Consider the following 18,577-nt stretch of genomic DNA (forward strand, 5'->3'; position numbering starts at 1 on the left):
CACTTATTCAACAGCACTTGCTACGTGACTGCTATGACTGGTACCAGAACCTGGGCACCAGATGTGCAGCAGTGAGGACAAGAAACAGCAATAGCTGCCCTCGCAGGACACGTTGTCTGGCAAAGAAAAGATAATAAAACCAAGAAGGAAAAGCCAATGACTGTAAAACAGCAGGTTGAAAATGGGGACCGTCTTAGGGTTTTATTGTGGTGAAAAGCACCATGACCAAGGCAACTCTTATGAAGAAAGACATTTAGTTGGGGCTGGCTTACAGTTTCAGAGGTTTGGTCCATTATAGCCATGAGAGGAAGCATGGCAGCATCCACACAGACATGGTGCTCTAGAAGGAGATGAGATTTCTACATCTTTACCTGAAGGCATCCAGAAGACTCTCTTTTGCAGGCAGCCAGGAGAAGGGTCTCTCTACACTAGGCAGAGTCTGACCTCTAGGAGACTTCAAAGCCTACCGACACAGTGACATACTTCCTCCAATGAGGCCACACCTCCTGATAGTGCCACTTCCCATGGGCCAAGTATATTCAAACCACCACAAGGCTATGACCCAGTGATCGAAAACTTGAAGCTCTGAGTTTGAACTCAAGCTCCAAAGTGGGGTCGGGGGAAGGGAGGTTGGGTAGGGAGAGACAAGGTCAAAGGTCATAAGTTTAAAGACCGGGAAAGGCCTACAAAAAAGTGTGGTTGAAAATCGAACAGAGAAAGCATGTAGATTATCCCTAGAAAGAATATTCCAGGGGGCTGGAGAGATAGCTCAAGAGTTCAGAGCACTGCAGTTCTTTCAGAGGACCTGAATTCTATTTCCAGCATCCACAAGGTAGCTCATGACTATCTCCTGCTTTCTTCTGCCCTTTGTGGACATCAGGAATACAACTGGTATACAGACATATACACAGGAAAATCACCCACACACATAAAATAAAAATAAATGTTAAAAATATATATATTCCAGAGGCAAGAAATACAAAGGCTTTGAAAAATATCATGGTGGATGTTTTGAATTTTCTATGCTCTATATCCTTTTACAAATTCATGTAACGGAAATACATAGTCACGGGCAGCATCTTTTAGGGGATTGGGAGATGCTAGCTACATGGTGTACCAACAGGACTCCCATTGGCACAGGAGGAAAGAAGACTTGGGCACGGACACGTGGGTAGATACAATGGAGGGGGCAGATGGTTCTCTTGATGGCTGCAGCTCTGTCATCGTGACAGTGTACATCTACGATGTAAACAAAACAGGCACCACAGCCTTGCAATAGCCTAAGCAAGTTCCAGAGAAAGCCACTCAGAAGCTCATGGATAGTCCAAGGAGAAAAGAGTCCCCAGTACGCCCAGCACAAGACGAGACAGGGGCGAGCTATGTGTTGAGGAAAACACCCGAACTTGAGAGTTTGTGGCCCCAGAGAAGCTCAACTTGCTTTGTTCTAGTCCTGAAGGGCCTGGAATGTCAGGCTAGGAACGTTGGCAATTATTGCTCCTGGCTCCTGTGTTCTCCTGAGTTCTACCATGTTGCCAGGCAGTGCCCTAAATTCTGTTCTATCTCCCTGTGGGGCAGTGTGCCCTAGTGCTACTGACTGAACTCCAGGCACCAATGGCCCAAAAGTCGGGTTGCTGGTTTTATTGTGGACGGATTTGCAGGATTTGCAGTCAGATGTGTCAGTTCTTCAACAATCTGTCTAAGAGTCTCAAACGTTTCTGGGATAACAATGTGAAGGGGTGGTTTTTTGATATACCACCTGAGAAACAACAGCATCCAACCTCCACAACTGACTACCTTTTTCACAAAGAGAAATTTCTGGAACTTGGCACCGTGTTGAATAATACAAGACTATCCCTCGATAAGAGAGCTGAAGCTGCCCAGAAAATCGGATTCCTGTCTTTCACAGGTACTGCCTCGCCACCGCGCTACCCATGCAGATGCTTCAGAACCTTCTGCCAGTCAGCGCACGGAGTTGAGTGGGGTCATTATCATTGTTTATCACCATCATCACTATTATTAAGCTGTAATTTTGTTGTTGTTTCTCTGTGTAGGCCCTGGCTGTCCTGCAGCTCCTGCTGTAGACTACACCGGCCTTGAACTCAGAGATCTGCCTGCCTCTGCTTCCCACAGGCTGAGCCTAAAGGTCTCACTACGATGCCTAGCTTTGCGATAGAATTTTGATAAAGTATATAAGTGCCGAACAGTTTGCTTTTATAATTTGTAGAGTATATTTCATACATCTGTAATCACATAGTCAGACATGGTGGAACACATATATTCACAAAGCCAGGACGGGTAGTATACATCTGGACTTCCCAGCTTGGGAGGCTGAAGTTGGAAAGTTTCTGCAGGTCTGTGGATAACCTGATCTACACAATGATTCCAGACCAGCCACGGCTACAAAAAAAAAGACTCTTGTCTCAAATCCTTTGCTCAAATAAGACAAAGCATCACATAGAAAAAGCGTCTTTGATCTCCCCACCCCCCAATACAATCCACAAGGCAAAGGGAGCAGAGATGTTGAACAGGTGTTTGGAAGCCCTGTGAGTACCTACAGTAAAAGGTACTGGGACATACTGGGACCAGGTGTCAGTGGGCAGATCGACTTTACCTAGGGTTATTCAACGCTTATAAAGTTTTGGAGGGTCGGGGTAGAAACATCCAGGATGGGCAAAGGCTTGGGGTTTAGGGTCCCTGGAATGCCTCATTAGCACAGGGAAGCATTTGAGGAATCTCAGGGGCTGGCAAAACGGGTGTGTCAGGTGAAAGGAAATTGATCTTGTAAACTGAGGTTATGTGACATTCTTCAGCTTATGTAGACTTCCACAGACAAGGTCAGAGAAGTCCTGCTAACAATGAGTTCCCCCATATTGCTCCAATCCCAGATGCTAGCCTGTCATGGTGGACTTCTACCCACACAGTCCTGAAATAGTTATAAAGAACTGGCCATGGTAACACCAAATTCCAGCACACAGGCAGGAGGTAGAAACAGATGAATCTCCAAGAGCTCAAGGCCAGCCTGGTCTACATTCAAGTTTCAGGACAACCAGAGCTTAACAGAGAAACCTTGTCCCAAAAAACAAAACAAACAGTTGCTAAGAAAGCTAATAAGTGTACCAATAAAAGGCAAGATCACACTGTTCTATAATTACTGAGCCCAACCCATTTATTTGTCTTTAATGAATTTTAATATTTAAACTTCTATTAAATCCTTATGATCATCTTTTAATAAAATAATTATTGGCATCCTGGTAGGGTGGAAAGATATCCTGACACACAGTAGCCCAAGAACCACATAGCTCTGAGGTGGGGCAATGTCCCAGTAGAAAGGCATCCTGAGACAGGAGAGCCCAGGAATCATGCAGCTCTAAAAGGAAGCCTCCTTAGGAGGGGCACTGCAGCCCTAAGGATATCCCTGACTAAACTGGAACACTACAACAGTGTAGCAGCTGTTTCACTGAGGAGGATATTCCCAGCTAAACTCAGAAGCCTAGGTTGGGATCCACTTCTTTGTTTCCTGGCTTCTTCAGATGACTCACACCAGGGAGCAAATGAAAGCGGTATTGGGAGAACAGAACCCAAGAATGGCGTCCTCTGCTCCTGGGAGAAGACAGCAAGAAACCAAGCAATAGGCAGGGCTTATACAGGACTTCTCAGAGGACAGAGTTTTCCAGGATAAGGATTGGTAGGATTTCAAGTCCTAAGCTTGGGGGAGCTCAAGGATTGGTGGATTTTCCTACTCAAAGATTAGTGGGGTTTTTTTTTTTTTTTTTGGTTTGTTTGTTTGTTTGTTTGTTTGTTTTCCCTTATAAGAGGTTGGGGTCTGGGCACTCTCTCACCTTGGGGCTGGAAGTGACAGTTGCACCCATTAGAAAATGACCATCAGGGCCTTTAGGGACGTCTGGGAGTGTGGGACCTGGCTGTGGAAGCTCCTCAGTCAAGGGTCTGGCCACTTTCCTGCCTTGAGAGTTTACAGAGCTTACAAACCCTTCCCTGCTACTTGAGCCAGCATGAAGAGCCAGCAGGGCTCTGGGGCTAGGAGCTCAGTGGTCAGAGTACTTACTTAGCATGCATGAGACCTTGGCTGTAATCCCAGATAGAGGTGGAAAGATCCAGTTTCAGGTCATCCTGGACAACATATGTAGCAGTGAGTTTGTGCTACACAGCCACAGGTCCAGGAACGCTTAGGATGGAACACACACACACACACACACACACATACACACACATTTTTAAATTAGTTAATTTTAAAATGCCTTGGCTACATCAAAGGCTGGGCACTACTAAACCATCCTCTCCTCTCCTAGGCCCAATCAGGAAGTGGCCAGTGTCCACCCAACCGAATTCTCACATGGCTGGTTGGCTTTCTTTCCTGAAGTTCCTACATCCCATCCTTCTCCCCAAGTCATAGTGAATTAATTCTTTATCCTCCCCCCTGTGCCCTTTAAGGGTCCCCATCTCCCTCTGTCCAGCCATTGGCCAATGGTATCTTTATTGATCAATCAAAAACTAACTGGAGACAAGGACCTTTAGTCTTTGGACACCCAGATTCCCAACAGAATCAAAGCATTAGAACCAATCTCCAACAAACATAGATTTAGAGGTCCGCCTAGACTATGTGAGACCCTTCTTCTACAAGGAAACTTTCTGGCTAGAAGGTCTGGGTGTTTTAATTTTCAGTGGGAAAATGAATTAAGTGTAGATTGAGGAACCAAATCTCCAAAGAATGATATCCATGAGGGGAAATGTACAGCTCCTTATCCTTATTCATTGAACGGTCAAAACTAGAGTCGGGAACTTTGGAAATCCTCCCCAGCCCTGAGAAGGATTCTGCTGAGCATCACGTGAAGAAGGCTCACCTCCCTGGATGACTATTGCTGTCTGAGGGAAGAAGACCAGAATGCTTTGCTTGCTATTAGTCTTAGCTATGCTGGTAGGAAGCAAGGGCTCCTAGGAAAGCTTTTTGTTTTTGTTTTAAGATTTATTCATTTATTTAATGCATGTGAGTACACTGTAGCTGTCTTCAGACACACCAGAAGAGGGCATCAGATTCCATTACAGATGGTTGTGAGCCACCATGTGGTTGCTGAGAGTTGAACTCAGAACCTCTGAGAAGAGCAGTCAGTGCTCTTAACCGCTGAGCCATCTCTCCAGCCCCCCCCCCCATGAAAGCTTTAATATTAAATGGAATACTTTTGGCCTTATGGGATCAGGGTAACACAAGTTAGAGAAATCTGAGAACAGAGCTCTCATCACTAAGATGGACTCTAGAGTACTCTATCCCATGCACTTTTGGTTATTGCCTTGTTGGAATCTGATATTGAACTAGAAAGATCTTGGGATGATATAGCAGAGTCTGCCGGGTAGGGTACTGCGTACCTTGCCCTCTAGTGGCAAAGAAGACAGATCTCTGGAGGCCAGCCTGGTCTACAGAGTGAGTTCCAGGATAGTCAGAGCTAACAACAACAACAAAACCACACAGCACAGAATCTTGGGCGAGGCTGGATTGATGGCCAAGGGAAGAAAAATCCTATATGGAAACATTGGTCTTGGGTCTGGGAAATAGTTGGGAGTAAGAAATGCACAAGAACACCTCAGCCACTAGTGACTCTTACTTTTCTACCACAAGGCAGCTGAGATGTCTTTGCTCAGCCTTTGCCTCTCCCCTGTGCTCTGATGGTCTCAGGTCCACAGACTTTCCTCCAGTACAAAGACAGAATTTTGCCGAGCAAACACAGCCAGATTATACAACCTGGATATACACCCGCCTCAGTCCACATAACAGAACCAAGGGAGGAGAGAGCCTCTGGCGGCAGTAACTTTCCCACAACTCCTCAAGTTCCCAGCGTCCACAGCAATATGGGAAAATTAAACACGTGTAAAATGTCACCCATGGTTTCCAAAACATGAACCTGGGTCAGAGGCTGTGGTGAGGCCTTGAATTCAATCCCCAAAACAAGAGAAAATGGAGGCTGGAGAAAGCGTTCATTCAGTAAAGTGTTTACTTTGTAGACATGTGAACATGAGTTTGAGAACTAGAACCACATAAAAAGCCAGATGTAGTCTTTGCACTGGAGAGGTGAAGGCAGGTGGGTCGCCAGCCAGCGAGGCTAGTCTATTTGTAGAATTCCAGGCCAGAGAGAAACCTGACTGCAAAAAATTTAAAGGTATATATAGAGCCCGGTGCGATGATGCACCCTTTAATTTCAGCACTAAGGAGGCAGTAGCAGGTGGATCTTTGAGTCGGAAGCCAGCTTAGTCTACAAAGTGAGTTCCAAGATAGCCAAAGAAACCCTGTCTCAGAAAATCAAAATAATAATAATAATAATAATAATAATAATAATAATAATGTAAAAGTGGGAGGCGGAGCTGAAGAGATGGCTCAGCAGCTAAGAGCACTGACTGTTCTTGCAGAGGTCCTAATTTCAATTCCCAGCAACCACATGGTGGCTCACAACCATCTGTAATGGGATCCAATGCCCTCTTCTGCTGTATCTGAAGACAGCGACAGTGTACTCACATACATAAAAATAAATAAATCTTATATTTAAAAATAATAATTTAAAGGTGTATGATGTCTGAGGTTGTGCCCTAACCTCAAGTATGCACATACAAATACATAGGTATCCCCATGTACACAGAGAGAGAGAACAAGAATGCACAGGGCCTCTAAGCTGTTACCAGCTCTATTGAGCACACACTTCAGACACACAAATGCTTGTCTTACAGGAGGTGCAAGTGCTGCGAAGTTCGCCAGCAAGTACATGCAAGACATTGCTTTCCTGCTGAAGAATGAAAAGGTGATGTCGTTCAGGGCGAAGATCTTGCTGCTCCAGAGTGTGGCATGTTGGTGCTATTTAAACCCTGACAGCCAGAAGACCGCCAAACAGCTGGACTTTGTCTCCATTTTCATTGGTTTCTTGGAGAATCCCTTCCAATCCAACAACAAGAGGGAACTAAACAGCCAACGCCTCTTCCAATTTTGGACCTGCTATGCCCTCTCAGCCATGACCTGTAACAACTTAGAGATCATAAAGGAGCTGAGATCCTACAGAACTCTAAAATACCACCTGCAGATCTTGGCTATGGAGAACTGGGCTGGGTGGTCTGAAAATTTTGCCGAGGTCTTATATTTCCTAATAGGTTTTCACAGGAACTAATTTTATTTTATTTTTAGTCCAGTTACATGATCCAACTATCCTCGGGCTACTGCATTACCCCAGAAACCTGAAATAAAGAATAAAGTCCATTCTACAGTGTTGTCTTTTGCAGTTAACACTAAAACGGGGGTGGGGGAGGGTAAATTGTGGGAAAAAGAAGAGCCCACAAAATAGCAAAAGTCAGCAAGTATAATGAATACCATATATTTCACACAAGCATATCAAAGGTATTTCTAAGATGAAACTGACTAGTGACAGTGTCCTGCCCTTATCTTGTCACCTCTCCATGAGTGGACTCTATCTAGCTTTCTTGGCATAGGACTGACTTCCAAATTTCTTAGGGTGTTAGGGGGCAGAACCAATAGATAGCTATGTTCAATTCACATATTTAATCAGAGACTTCAAAAAGCTCTTCTGGTTCTGTTCAGGGAACCTCTGGCTAGAGTTTTCTCTACAGAATGGCCTGTAAGGCACCATGCTCTACTTGAGCTCTAATAGGCGCCTCTCAAGTTGAAGGAGCTAAAACACAAGGTGAAGTCTTGCAGCCATGCTAAGTCTTGAATGTCAAACTGGACAGCCAGTTTTCAAGGCTTGTTTTCCCTTGCTATTCCTTCTTAAGTTCAGTTTTTTTCCCAGAAGCAATTCATGGATCTGAGCACTAGAACTATATTTAGGAGCTGATTCCTGGAACCTGCATGGATGGGAGGGGTATGGATTTTTTAAATATGCTTTCAAAGGGCCTTCGAAGTGGAAACATAAGGGTTCTTTGCAAAGTCAGTTGTGTTGGATGGTGTTTTGCTGGGGAAAACCCATGAAGGGAGTGTTTTCCTGAAGTGGACACAGGTGAAAAGCTAAGGCAGACACAAGAGAAAAGATGTTCTGCTAAAGCAAAAACATGAAAGGAACACGATGAAAGATTCTTCACTGATGACACACATGTATTAGTCCAACTTACATTGCATAGTTGAGAGCCATTTGTTGGGACTCCATAGAGAGAAATGCACCAAAAACTTTTCTAGTGGTGTGCCGAAACTTTTTTTTTTTTTGCCACTTCTGAAGACTTGGGCTGATGAACAGAATGTCAGCTGAGACAGACACATGTACCAAGACAAACCCAGAGGACACATGATGTTTAGAGGGTTTTTAGTGTCTTAGTTAGGGTTTTACTGCTGTGAGCAGGCATCATGACCAAAGCAAGTCTTACAAAGGACATTTAATTGGGGCTGGCCTACAGGTTCAGAGGTTCAGTCCATTGTCATCAAGGTGGGAGCATGGCAGCATCCAGGCAGGCATGGTGCAGGAGGAGCTGAGAGTTCTCCATCTTCATCTGAAAGCTGCTAGTGAAAGACTTATTTCCAGGCAGCTAGGACAAGGGTCTAATAACCCACACCCACAGTGACACAGCTACAGGGCCACCTTCTAATCATGCCGCTCCCTGGGCTGAGCAGATACAAACCATCGGGTAGTAGAATTAGGACTCCACAGCTGGGGCTGAACTTGGCTTGCTTTAAAGCTATTCAACACTTACTAGCCTCACATCTTCACTTTGCTTTGCTGAGAGAGGCACAGCCAGCCAAGAATTCTTCCTGGCATCCCTGTTGACCCTGGTCCCTCCTGCTGACTAGTAGCAAGGCTGAGGCCTGGCTTTGTCTGCTGGATCATGCCACTGCTGCTGCTAACCTGACTCTACCAGACTACTGATGTATCCAAAAAGTGTTTACAAGCAGATTGAGCTACCACTGTTAACCTGTAAACCAAACAGAGATCTAGAGGTTAGATCAACAGATACTCAGCCATCTCAGCCTAGACAAGAGTGGTAAATTCGGGGCTGGAGAGATGGTTCAGTGGTTAAGAGCACTAACTGCTCTTCCAGGGGTCCTGAGTTCAAATCGCAGCAACCACACGGTGGCTCACAACCATCTATGAGATCTGACGCCCTCTTCTGGTGTCTGAAGACAGCTACAGTGTACTTACAAATAAATCTTAAAAAAAAAAGTAGTAAATTCATTTCCCATTTCTATGACATCAAAAAAAATTCTAAATTCTCCAAGACACATAGGAAATTTAAGTTTATTTAATATACACAATTCACATTTGACACTGACGAAAATGAAAATGCTATTTACATAAAACAAATTAAAAATATACGATCTGTATTTTAATGTAGTAACAGCCCCAGGATTCAACCTGGATTCCAACACTTGCTTCATGTAGTTAATTTACCAAAAGCTAAACCAAAGGGAACGGTGGCAGCGCGCCTCACACCTCATGTACACGGCTTGGCATCCGTGGAGGAAGACACAGTCTCTTCAGCACACGTCCCAGTTTCTGAACACCCAGCAGTTTCTTCTTCAGAATCAAATTCTTGACTATCCGGTGACTCAAAGTTATCCAGAGGTTCATTACTCAGCCTCTTTCAAGGAATAAAGCAGTAATGTATTGTCAAGACCTCAAAAGTGCAATCCACTACTAATCATTACCCCGATGTAGCAACTTGTCAATGTTATGCACGTGCAGTGCATCAAAGTCTCCACAGTGCTCTATCACATTTCAGAAAACTGGCAGTGACCTGCGAGTTCTTTTAAAGCACCGACTGAGCGCCTCCCAAAGCACTTCTCTGGGAACCCGCAGAACTGTGTCCTTAATTCCATCACTAGCTGGGAACCACACATTTAAGGCCACAGAGAGGGCTAGTTCAGTACTTCAAAGACTGTCACGGCAGGGCTGGAGAGAGAACCCAGGGTTGGAGCAGGCGTGTCCCACCAGAGCACCAAAGGTTTCCCAGCAACCACAACAGGTGTGTGTAACTCAGGCTCCAGGCTAGACTCTGCACATACTTACACATAACTGAAAATGATTAGAAACAAGCAAACTATTCTAAAGTATTAAGGAAGCAATTTAATGTGAGAAGCTTTGACTTGAAAAGCCTTATTCCCATTGGTAAGATGGATTTGTTAGCACATACAACAAACTGAAAAGGTGAATCAAGCCAAGCCTGGTAAAGTTACAAGAATCAGGCTGATTCTGAGAAACATATTAGCTACTTCCCAAATTTAAAGTCAGATAAAACCACAAAGCCTATTTAATTTATAAATGACAGCTGACATCACGCTTATAGAAAAACTGAAGCCGAGGATAACCTACCTCGATCACCTCTGCCATGTACTGCACGTGTTCAGCTACTTCTGCCAAGTCTTTATTCTCCTTCTTCAGGCGGGCAATCTCACTGTCCTTCTGTTCAATTTCTTTATGGAGCTGTATAATAGGAATAAAATCTCAGTATTCCACAGAACTGCTGATCGTCAGGACTCACTGTACCCACACAGCCAAGCTTCCCGTAGACCAGCACTGCAGCTGGTCCACCTAGCTTGACTGCGCTGAGGACCTTAGAGGGTCTAACACCGTGCTCACCTTCTCATTCTCTGTAAGAGCTTCATAGAGAGCTATCCTCCGCTGTTCTGCCACTTCTTTCCAATACTGAGAAGACGGGTTTTCTGGGAAAAACAAAACAGCATTTTATATAACTGTAAAAACCAGCGCTATAAGCCTGGTTGTGGCGGAGCATACCTAGACTCATAACAAGGTCTTGTTTAAAAAAAACAACAATAAAACAAAACAAAACGGAAAACCTGGCTGGATGCGGTGGCACACACCTTCAATTCCAGCTCTTGGGAGGCAGGGGCAGATGGAGCTCTGTGAGTTTGAGGCCAGCCTGACCTAGAGTTCCAGCACAGCCAGGACTACACAAAAAACACTCTCAAAACAAACAAACAAGACAAAAAAACTTACTGATAGACAGACAGACAGACAGACAGACAGACATAGAAAAATAGACAGAAAGAGAAACAAGCAGGCAGCAATTTATTTCTATTGAAAAATTTCAACCTAATTTTTTCACAACATATCAAAGCTTTCAATCCATGAACTGCAATAAGTACAGATAATATTACCTACATTACTTAATATTTTACAGGATTTTTTGGGGGTGCTTAAGCATTTTTATTTAACATAATATATTCCCATAGCATGATATTTATGTGAACTCTGTTACCACTGAGCTACACTCAGTCCAAATATGTTTGGAAAGTCTAGATGAGTTAATCTGCATACAGTTCTTAATTTTGAATTTGTTTCAAGCTCAACCTCTGTGGCAAGAACATTGCACATAAGCGCTGTAGCCTCAGTGAGTCATCAGGACATACACGGCACTGTTTTTTTTTTAAGATTTACAATTCCCAAGCAAAGCGTTTATTTCATTAGCAAACTACCAATCTGATACAAACTCCAGAGCCACCCTCTGAGAGCTGATAAAACACCTGCCTACTGTTAGCCTTCCAAGAAGAGCAGCCTCATCTCTGCAGGAGCCAACATAAGAGTCTGATTTCTGTCTTCTTGATGCCAGAGGGAGGGGGAGAAGAAAATACAAAAGGAAGAAAGGAAGAAATATTCAACTGCCAGAAAATTGTTTCCAAGGTCCCTTGAGGCAACCCATATAGACAATAGGCTACACACACTACCAAGGAGGCTGCTGTTTGCAACTATTGCACACCAAAGTCCCTACGGGGAAAGGGACTTGGTCGGCTTAATTAGCTGCACAACGGCACTGTTACTAGATTGAATCTTTGGATTAAAATGCCATATGCCAAACTTCTACCTTGTAAAGATTGTTTTCCTTGGTAATCTAGGGAGTAAAATTTGAGTTTGTTAATCTGTTCCCCAGCCAATTTTAGCGCTACTGAGATTCTTGTCTAAATCTTCTGTAACTCACCACAGCAACTGATTTTGAAATGAGTTCTCCCAATTCAGTTTTCTCTTATTATCATTAGATTCAATGTCCCATGTAATGTACTAAGAACAATTCTGTCTGTCTGTACTTTGAGACATGTATCCCAGGCTGGCCTTGAACTCCGTAAAACCGCTGAGAATAGGTATGAGGTGACTTCCTCTTGGAAGAACATGCATTACACGTATGTGACACCTTTGCTCATTTTGATGGAGAAGTTTTCACACATTTAATCAATGTGAATCTCTTCAAATAGTTTGTTTCTTAAACAGATCTAGCATTTCACCTAAGTTTCTGATATAAGAAACTGGGGATTATTCTGTAGTGTCAAGAGCGTGAGTACAGAGCAGTGCTTACCACGGACAGGCTATCCACTGACACGAGCTCTCCCAATCCCAGTGCAACCTGCCCTTCTCCGTTCCACACTTGGTTTTCCCACTCACCCTATAATGAACCTGCCTCCCAACACATATTACTCATTCGCTCCATTCTAAAATATACACAGGATTTCTCTTTCCAAGAGTACACCAACACACTACCAATAGATCAACAAAACTCACTGTTGCAAGTTTTAATTCTGATATATCTCACTGAAATTCTAAAGTTAGAGATATGCTGGTTCTCTCTCTCTCTTAAAAAGAATTTATTTCATATATGTGAGTACACTGTCACTGTCCTCAGACACACCAGAAGAGGGCATCAGATCCCATTACAGATGGTTGTGAGCCACCATGTGGTTGCTGGGATTTGAACTCAGGACCTCTGGAAGAGCAGTCAGTGCTCTTAACCACTGAGCCACCTCTCCAGCCCCAATACTGGTACTTTCAATACTAGAACAGTACATGATCATCAATGACTGTATGACCACATGATTGCTATGAGTATGGAGCTAACCCTTGACTGATTTTAACCTACCCAGGTACAAACATTACAAGTCCTATTGTCCCACAAAAAATCTGCTGTGGATCTATCTATCCAGTTGCCCAATCGTTTCTAATTTTGCCCATTTCAAGTACTTTCTGCTTCTAAGCTTCCTTACAACATCCTGGGCAACTCAAATCAAACCTACCTGTTCCTATGACCTTGAGAGAGCTTATGCTTAAATTTCTATGACCTCTGACCAATACAGAGGAAAAAAAAAGTCTTACCAATGAGCCAGGTGGGGCAGCTCATGTCACTGGAGAGGCTGAGGCAAGACTATGTTCAAGGCCAGAATGGGACCACACACCGAGTTCTAGGACAGTCTGGGCTGCAGTGTTTCACAATTAAAAAAAAAAAAGCCCAACCATAATGCAACCATGTTTCTAAAAACATCATCAGTTTCCTCTTCTGATTTCTACTGCTCCTCCATTAAAAACTACCACTTATTAAAAGTGTTTTGCCTAGCAGTGGTGGCACATGCAGGAGGGAAGAGGGAAGGAGAAGGGAAGAGAGAAGGAAAACAGAAAAGGGAAGGAAAGGAGGGAGGGAGGGAAGAAGAGAACAAAGGTGTATTTCTCACTTACCTTTATCCCTGTGATGTTCCCATTGATCCCATCACTTCCTGTTCTCTTGGCATATTCAAATCCATCTCCCTTACCAATTTTCTGAAAAGCCCATTTCTGGGACTTGTAAGATCCCAATGCAATTTACTGAGATGCCAATTCGGTCACTGTCCTATTCTTTAATATTTCACCCACATTGGGGTCTCACCAAATGGTCCCATGTGTCCAAATTTTAGAGTAATTTAATTATCAAACAATAACCCCCCTAAATAATACCTTTATCACAATCCAACCTTTCAAGACAAGGCTATGCACCTTTCGCTTACCTTTAGTCATAAGATCAAATGCTTCCTGGGTGAGGTCTCCAACATTGTTATTTTCATTAGCTTCTGGACCACAGCTTGAAGTCTTAGATGTTAATTGGTCATCCCAAAGCTTCCTTCTGGACAAGCCTTTTGGCAACTGTGATAACAACATATTTACTTAGTTTCAATGAACCAGAAAGCTACATTATTTAACTAAGGTAATGGGTACTTGCTGCCAAAACTGACAGCCTGCATTTGGTCCACGGGACCCACCCAGTGAAAGAAGCAGAGTCCAGGAAGCTCCCGACTCCAGCTGTGGGCAATGGCACTTATGTGCCTTAAAGTCCATGCATACACATAGGTATCCACGTGGGTATGTACACATACAAAATAGCTGTGGATTTTTACATTTTATTGTTAACTATGTGAGTTTATACATTTGCGGGCAATTCTTGGCCAGAAAAGGGTTTCCCATCCATCCCTTTAAGGGCAGTTGTGAGCTGCCCACATGGGTACTGGGAACTGAACTCAGAAGCTCTGGAGAGCAGTATGCTCCCACAGAGCTACCGCTTCAGCCCATACATGTAATTTTAAAATTTACCATAATATATGATATTTTAGGAATGTTATTTGCTACAACTCTGTTAGAACTGACCCACAGTTTAGCTAAGATTTGAAAAGATTCGTTTCTAAGAAAGTCTGGGAAATGTCTAAGCTGATTGGCCACCCCCTGCCCACGAATCCTAGTCCTGTACACATACCTCATTTTCTCTGCCAACAAGAGATCCAGCTGCAGAAGGCTGGATCATCTTCAGAGTTCTCCTTGGAACAGGACTATTCTAAAGGTCAAGATGATTCATTATCTAGTTACTGCTGTATTACTTTCCGAGTTTTTACATAGTTAGACATGATCTTACTATAATTTGAGAGAAAAAAAATCACTAAGAACAAGACTTAGCCTGCTATATACATAATCTTACAATGCTGTATCTAAACAAGATATTGGCTTAACCAACCAGCAGACTTACCTACCAAGATTATAATAAAGTTTGAAGAAATCCTTAAGAATTGGACCCTACCATCCAAACCAGATATACATGTATAACTTCTCACTCTGATACATAATTCTTACTGAAATCAGTCAGCTTATTTAACACACATGTAACATACTTTCTGAAGTGGCATTAATATAGTCCAAACATTATATGACAAATTCACAATAAAAGACTAAAAAAAAAAAAAAATCTCCCAAATTAGGAATTTACAAACACTCTACTTATAGGAGAAAAGGTTAGCTAAACCACAAAATACTTTCTCTAATAAAAAAAAAAATCTCAAAACTTCCCAAATAGTAATGGGCATTTGTGAAAAACACTGGTTAATTTTTGTCAAACAAACAAACGATACAACAAAAAAACCAGAACGTATCTGGGAAGAGGAAATCTCAGCTGATCAATGCTTCTATCACAGTGCCCTATAGGTGTGCAGGGGGAGACTTTCTTCATTGATGGGCAACACGAAGGGTTCAGCTGCTGTCAATGCTATCCTTGGGGTTAAGGGTTATCGGTGAGTGGTTAGGGTTAGGGGAGAAGTGTCTGTAGTTTAGGCAAACTGAAACACTCTGGTCCAGAGTGCAGCACAAACCTGTAATCCTCCCAGCACTTAGTAGGCTAAGAGGCAGGTGGAGCTCTCAAGTTCAAGTCTACATACTGAGTGCCACACTAACCAGGGCCGCTTACTGAGAACATGTATCAAAATAAATAAATAAACAACAACAATAAAAACAAGCCATAATTGGTGGCACACACCTTTAATCCCAGCACTCGGAAGGCAGAGGTAGGAGAATTTCTATGAATTTCAGGATAGCCAAGGCTATTAGTAAGACCTTGCCTCAAAACAAACCCCTCCAAAGGAACCCTCTAAAATGCCCAAGCTATTATTCTTAAAAACAAACGATTTCCTTCTTTATAATATGTAAATAGCCCCGTATAGTTCCTGATTGGAAAGTTCATTAGGTATACTGCCACCATGGGGACAGCAAACAATGGTAAATACACAAACAAGGTCAGCAAGAACACGACACCACAGCAGCGTGAGAAAGTTACTGTACTTCACACGACAAAGTTCACCTTTCCCACGGTAAGCTTTCCACTGTTGACTATTATCTCACTGTTTAACTGAGGGACAAATGCCAGCTACCACGAGAACAAATATAACATTTCAGATATAATGTAGATTACAGATTAATCAAGTCTCCAAACAGAAGAAAACTAAATGCTGATGTTGAAAATGGTCAAAGAAGCCATCTAAACTGTGTCAACTCACATTTGCACACATCCATTCCACTTCATAGATGCATGCTTTCTAAAAGATAGCCCGCTGAGTTACACTATTATATTCTTTTCTCTAACACATCGTGTTAGAATAGCAGACTTCTAGACTCCAAGTTTCACTCATGTATTTAAATCCTAATCTTTTTAGAAAGCAATCCGATATTCTACAAACCCTCTTCCCAAAAATATATACAAGAGTACACTCAGTTCACTCTGGCAACCGAGGAAATCATTTCAGCCCTAGGGGCTCAGGGCCAGCCTGGGCAACGAAACAAAATGTCATCTCTTAATTAAAACAAATTCAAGCACAAAGGTGGTTCCATTACATACCTTCACAGTCTCTTGGGCTCCTTCCTGTTTCTGCTTCATACTGAGATTCATTTTTCAGCTGGTAAAGCACAAGGGGAAAAAAAGATTTAAATAGGATTTACATCTGGATGTGGACTATTTTTTTAAAGTCTTTATACCACAAGAAACTTTATGGTAGGACCACTAGGCGTTACAGTGGCACGGTGCCCTGCACAAACTACAGAGCTCTAAAAGACCCAAGAAAAGGGCACCAGGGAAAGCAAAACAGACACTTAGGCACATTCAGATCCACCCTAAAGAATAGCATCCTGCTCATCATCCACATAACTGCAATCCTGGATCTTAGTCGACATAGGAACCTATCAAATTAGAGATCAGCCTAGGCTACATGGCCAAGTTCCTGTCTCAAAAAGCAAAAAGCCCCAAGATACTTTGGCTCCAACCAAGATGTAGTTCAGTGAGTGTAGCATGTACAAAGGCTCAGCTCAGTTCCTAATACTGCAAAATCAGACCCTGTGGCACAAGTCCATAATACCAGCAGCTGGGAAGCAGAAGAAACAGAACTCAAGGTTATTGTCAGCTACATAACAAACTTAAGGCCAAGCTGTATTTAAAAGGAGTCTGAGGAGAAAAGGAGTCTGAGGAGAAAGAGTACTTAAACTGCACCCTCCGCCTCTTACTAACATGTAATAGTTTACATTGTGTGTTAGCATTCACACATGTATGCAAATATACTTATAGCCCAGCCAGTGTGGTCTGCTATTTCCTATTCTATTTTACGTTGATACAAACCTGATCGCAAACCTATTCGCAGGAACCCAGATGTATTTCTTTTCTTTTGAAATGGCTAAGTAGGCAAAGCTAATCTTGAACTCCCGCCTCAACCTCCTGGGTGCAACTACTACCAAAGCCCAGACTTGGATAATGCAGGCAGTGGCCCAAGATCCTGTTATTATTAGTGAGTCTCGAGCCTAGAGACAGTTCTATCACCTACAGCGGCACCGTTGGGATGGCAGACGCCGGGCTCAATGGCCTTGTCCCGGGAGCAGCATTGGCTGCCGTCGGTGAGCTGGCCCGAGTGATCTACACCCAGCCGCGCCATCCCCGACTCCGCGGCTGCAAACCACCCCGGGCGCGCCAGCCCCGCCCAGCGCGGCGCGCGCCAGCCCCGCCCAGCGCGGCGCGCGCCAGCCAATAGGAGGAGCGAACACCAGAGCGCGCCAAAACCGACCCCGCCAATGGCGCAGGCCCTCGTCTCAGCTCGCCCAGCTTTGCTTAGCTGTAGGGCCGAGACTCGGGTCCCTTCAGGTTCCCAGATTTGGGTCCCTTCATGTCCTCGCCTCCACCGGCCGGCTCCCCGTGGCTGAGAAGCAGGCCTGGCTTCGGGTCAGCCGGGCGATACCGCTGCCAGAGTTGCGCCCGTCCCCCGGCCCCCCGCGCCCACGGACTCACGACAACAGTGCTCCGTCCCCAGCGAGCATGAGAGGCGTACAAGCCCCCGACACCACACGGGACCCAACGGCGCCGGAACCACCGGACCCTGCAGACTAACCCGCCGCCCCGGTCGCTGACGCAATGAGAGGCGGAGCCTCGGCATTCAGCCAATCGCCTCTCGCCGCCGCCCACCGCGCCCGTGGCTTTCGTGCGCCTGCGCAGTCGGCAAGGATGCGTGTAGTCTCTGGGACAGATCACTAGGGCACCTCGTGGCTTACAGGTGCGTGCCCTCTGACCTTGCCTTCTGACCCTCTGCTTCCGGCTCAAAGTTTGTGTATTCTGCCGGCGAGGACAAAGGAGACCTACTCCCACTAGCGTCAGACCCGAGAGTATACATATATTTCCCCCAAGGTTATTTAATATTTATGTATGTTTAGTTTTTAATATACATACATGCAAGCATGCATTTCTAGACCCACGTACAGGTGAATACACACTAAAGGAAGTAAATAAACAGACGAAGCGTGATGACTTGAACAGAAAGTCACACCGTGTCGGTACTAGAAACAGCAAGGGCCCAGTTTAAGCTAACAAAAAAATGTTTAAGCTAAGGCAATTTCAACTCTATATTTAAGACAGATGAATTTTACTGTGTGGGAACTATACCTCAACTGACCGGCAAGATGCTCATTGGTTAAGAGTACTTGGTCTTGCCCGGTACCTGGGTTTGGTTCCAAGCACCCACATGGTGGCTTACGACCAACTATAG

General features: G+C 44.0%; 2 protein-coding genes across 4 annotated transcripts; one reads left to right on the forward strand and one right to left on the reverse strand.

Moving 5' to 3' along the window:
• Nucleotides 1–1,611: 1,611 nt before the first annotated feature.
• ARMH2 (armadillo like helical domain containing 2) lies at nucleotides 1,612–7,160 on the forward strand (the record flags this gene model as incomplete). The annotated part of the gene is made up of 2 exons (XM_080918534.1): nucleotides 1,612–1,906; nucleotides 6,730–7,160. The coding sequence occupies 2 exons, from the start codon at nucleotides 1,612–1,614 to the stop codon at nucleotides 7,158–7,160; spliced, it is 726 nt and encodes a 241-aa protein (XP_080774660.1).
• A 2,192-nt stretch (nucleotides 7,161–9,352) lies between these two features.
• On the reverse strand, nucleotides 9,353–17,931 carry GMNN (geminin DNA replication inhibitor). 3 transcript variants are annotated; one of them, XM_080917927.1, is made up of 7 exons: nucleotides 17,827–17,931; nucleotides 16,396–16,453; nucleotides 14,494–14,571; nucleotides 13,754–13,889; nucleotides 10,572–10,654; nucleotides 10,305–10,415; nucleotides 9,353–9,573 (listed from the first exon to the last, which is right to left on the reverse strand). In XM_080917927.1, the coding sequence occupies exons 2-7, from the start codon at nucleotides 16,444–16,446 to the stop codon at nucleotides 9,427–9,429; spliced, it is 606 nt and encodes a 201-aa protein (XP_080774053.1). In that variant the 5' UTR covers nucleotides 16,447–16,453; nucleotides 17,827–17,931; the 3' UTR covers nucleotides 9,353–9,426. The 3 variants fall into 3 exon arrangements, with proteins under 3 accessions (XP_080774053.1, XP_080774054.1, XP_080774055.1); XM_080917928.1 differs by lacking the exon at nucleotides 17,827–17,931 and adding an exon at nucleotides 17,369–17,437; XM_080917929.1 differs by lacking the exon at nucleotides 17,827–17,931 and adding an exon at nucleotides 17,167–17,273.
• Nucleotides 17,932–18,577: the final 646 nt, after the last annotated feature.

This window comes from Micromys minutus (genome assembly GCF_963924665.1).
Source record: "Micromys minutus genome assembly, chromosome: 6".
In the NCBI taxonomy this organism is placed as follows: domain Eukaryota; kingdom Metazoa; phylum Chordata; class Mammalia; order Rodentia; family Muridae; genus Micromys; species Micromys minutus.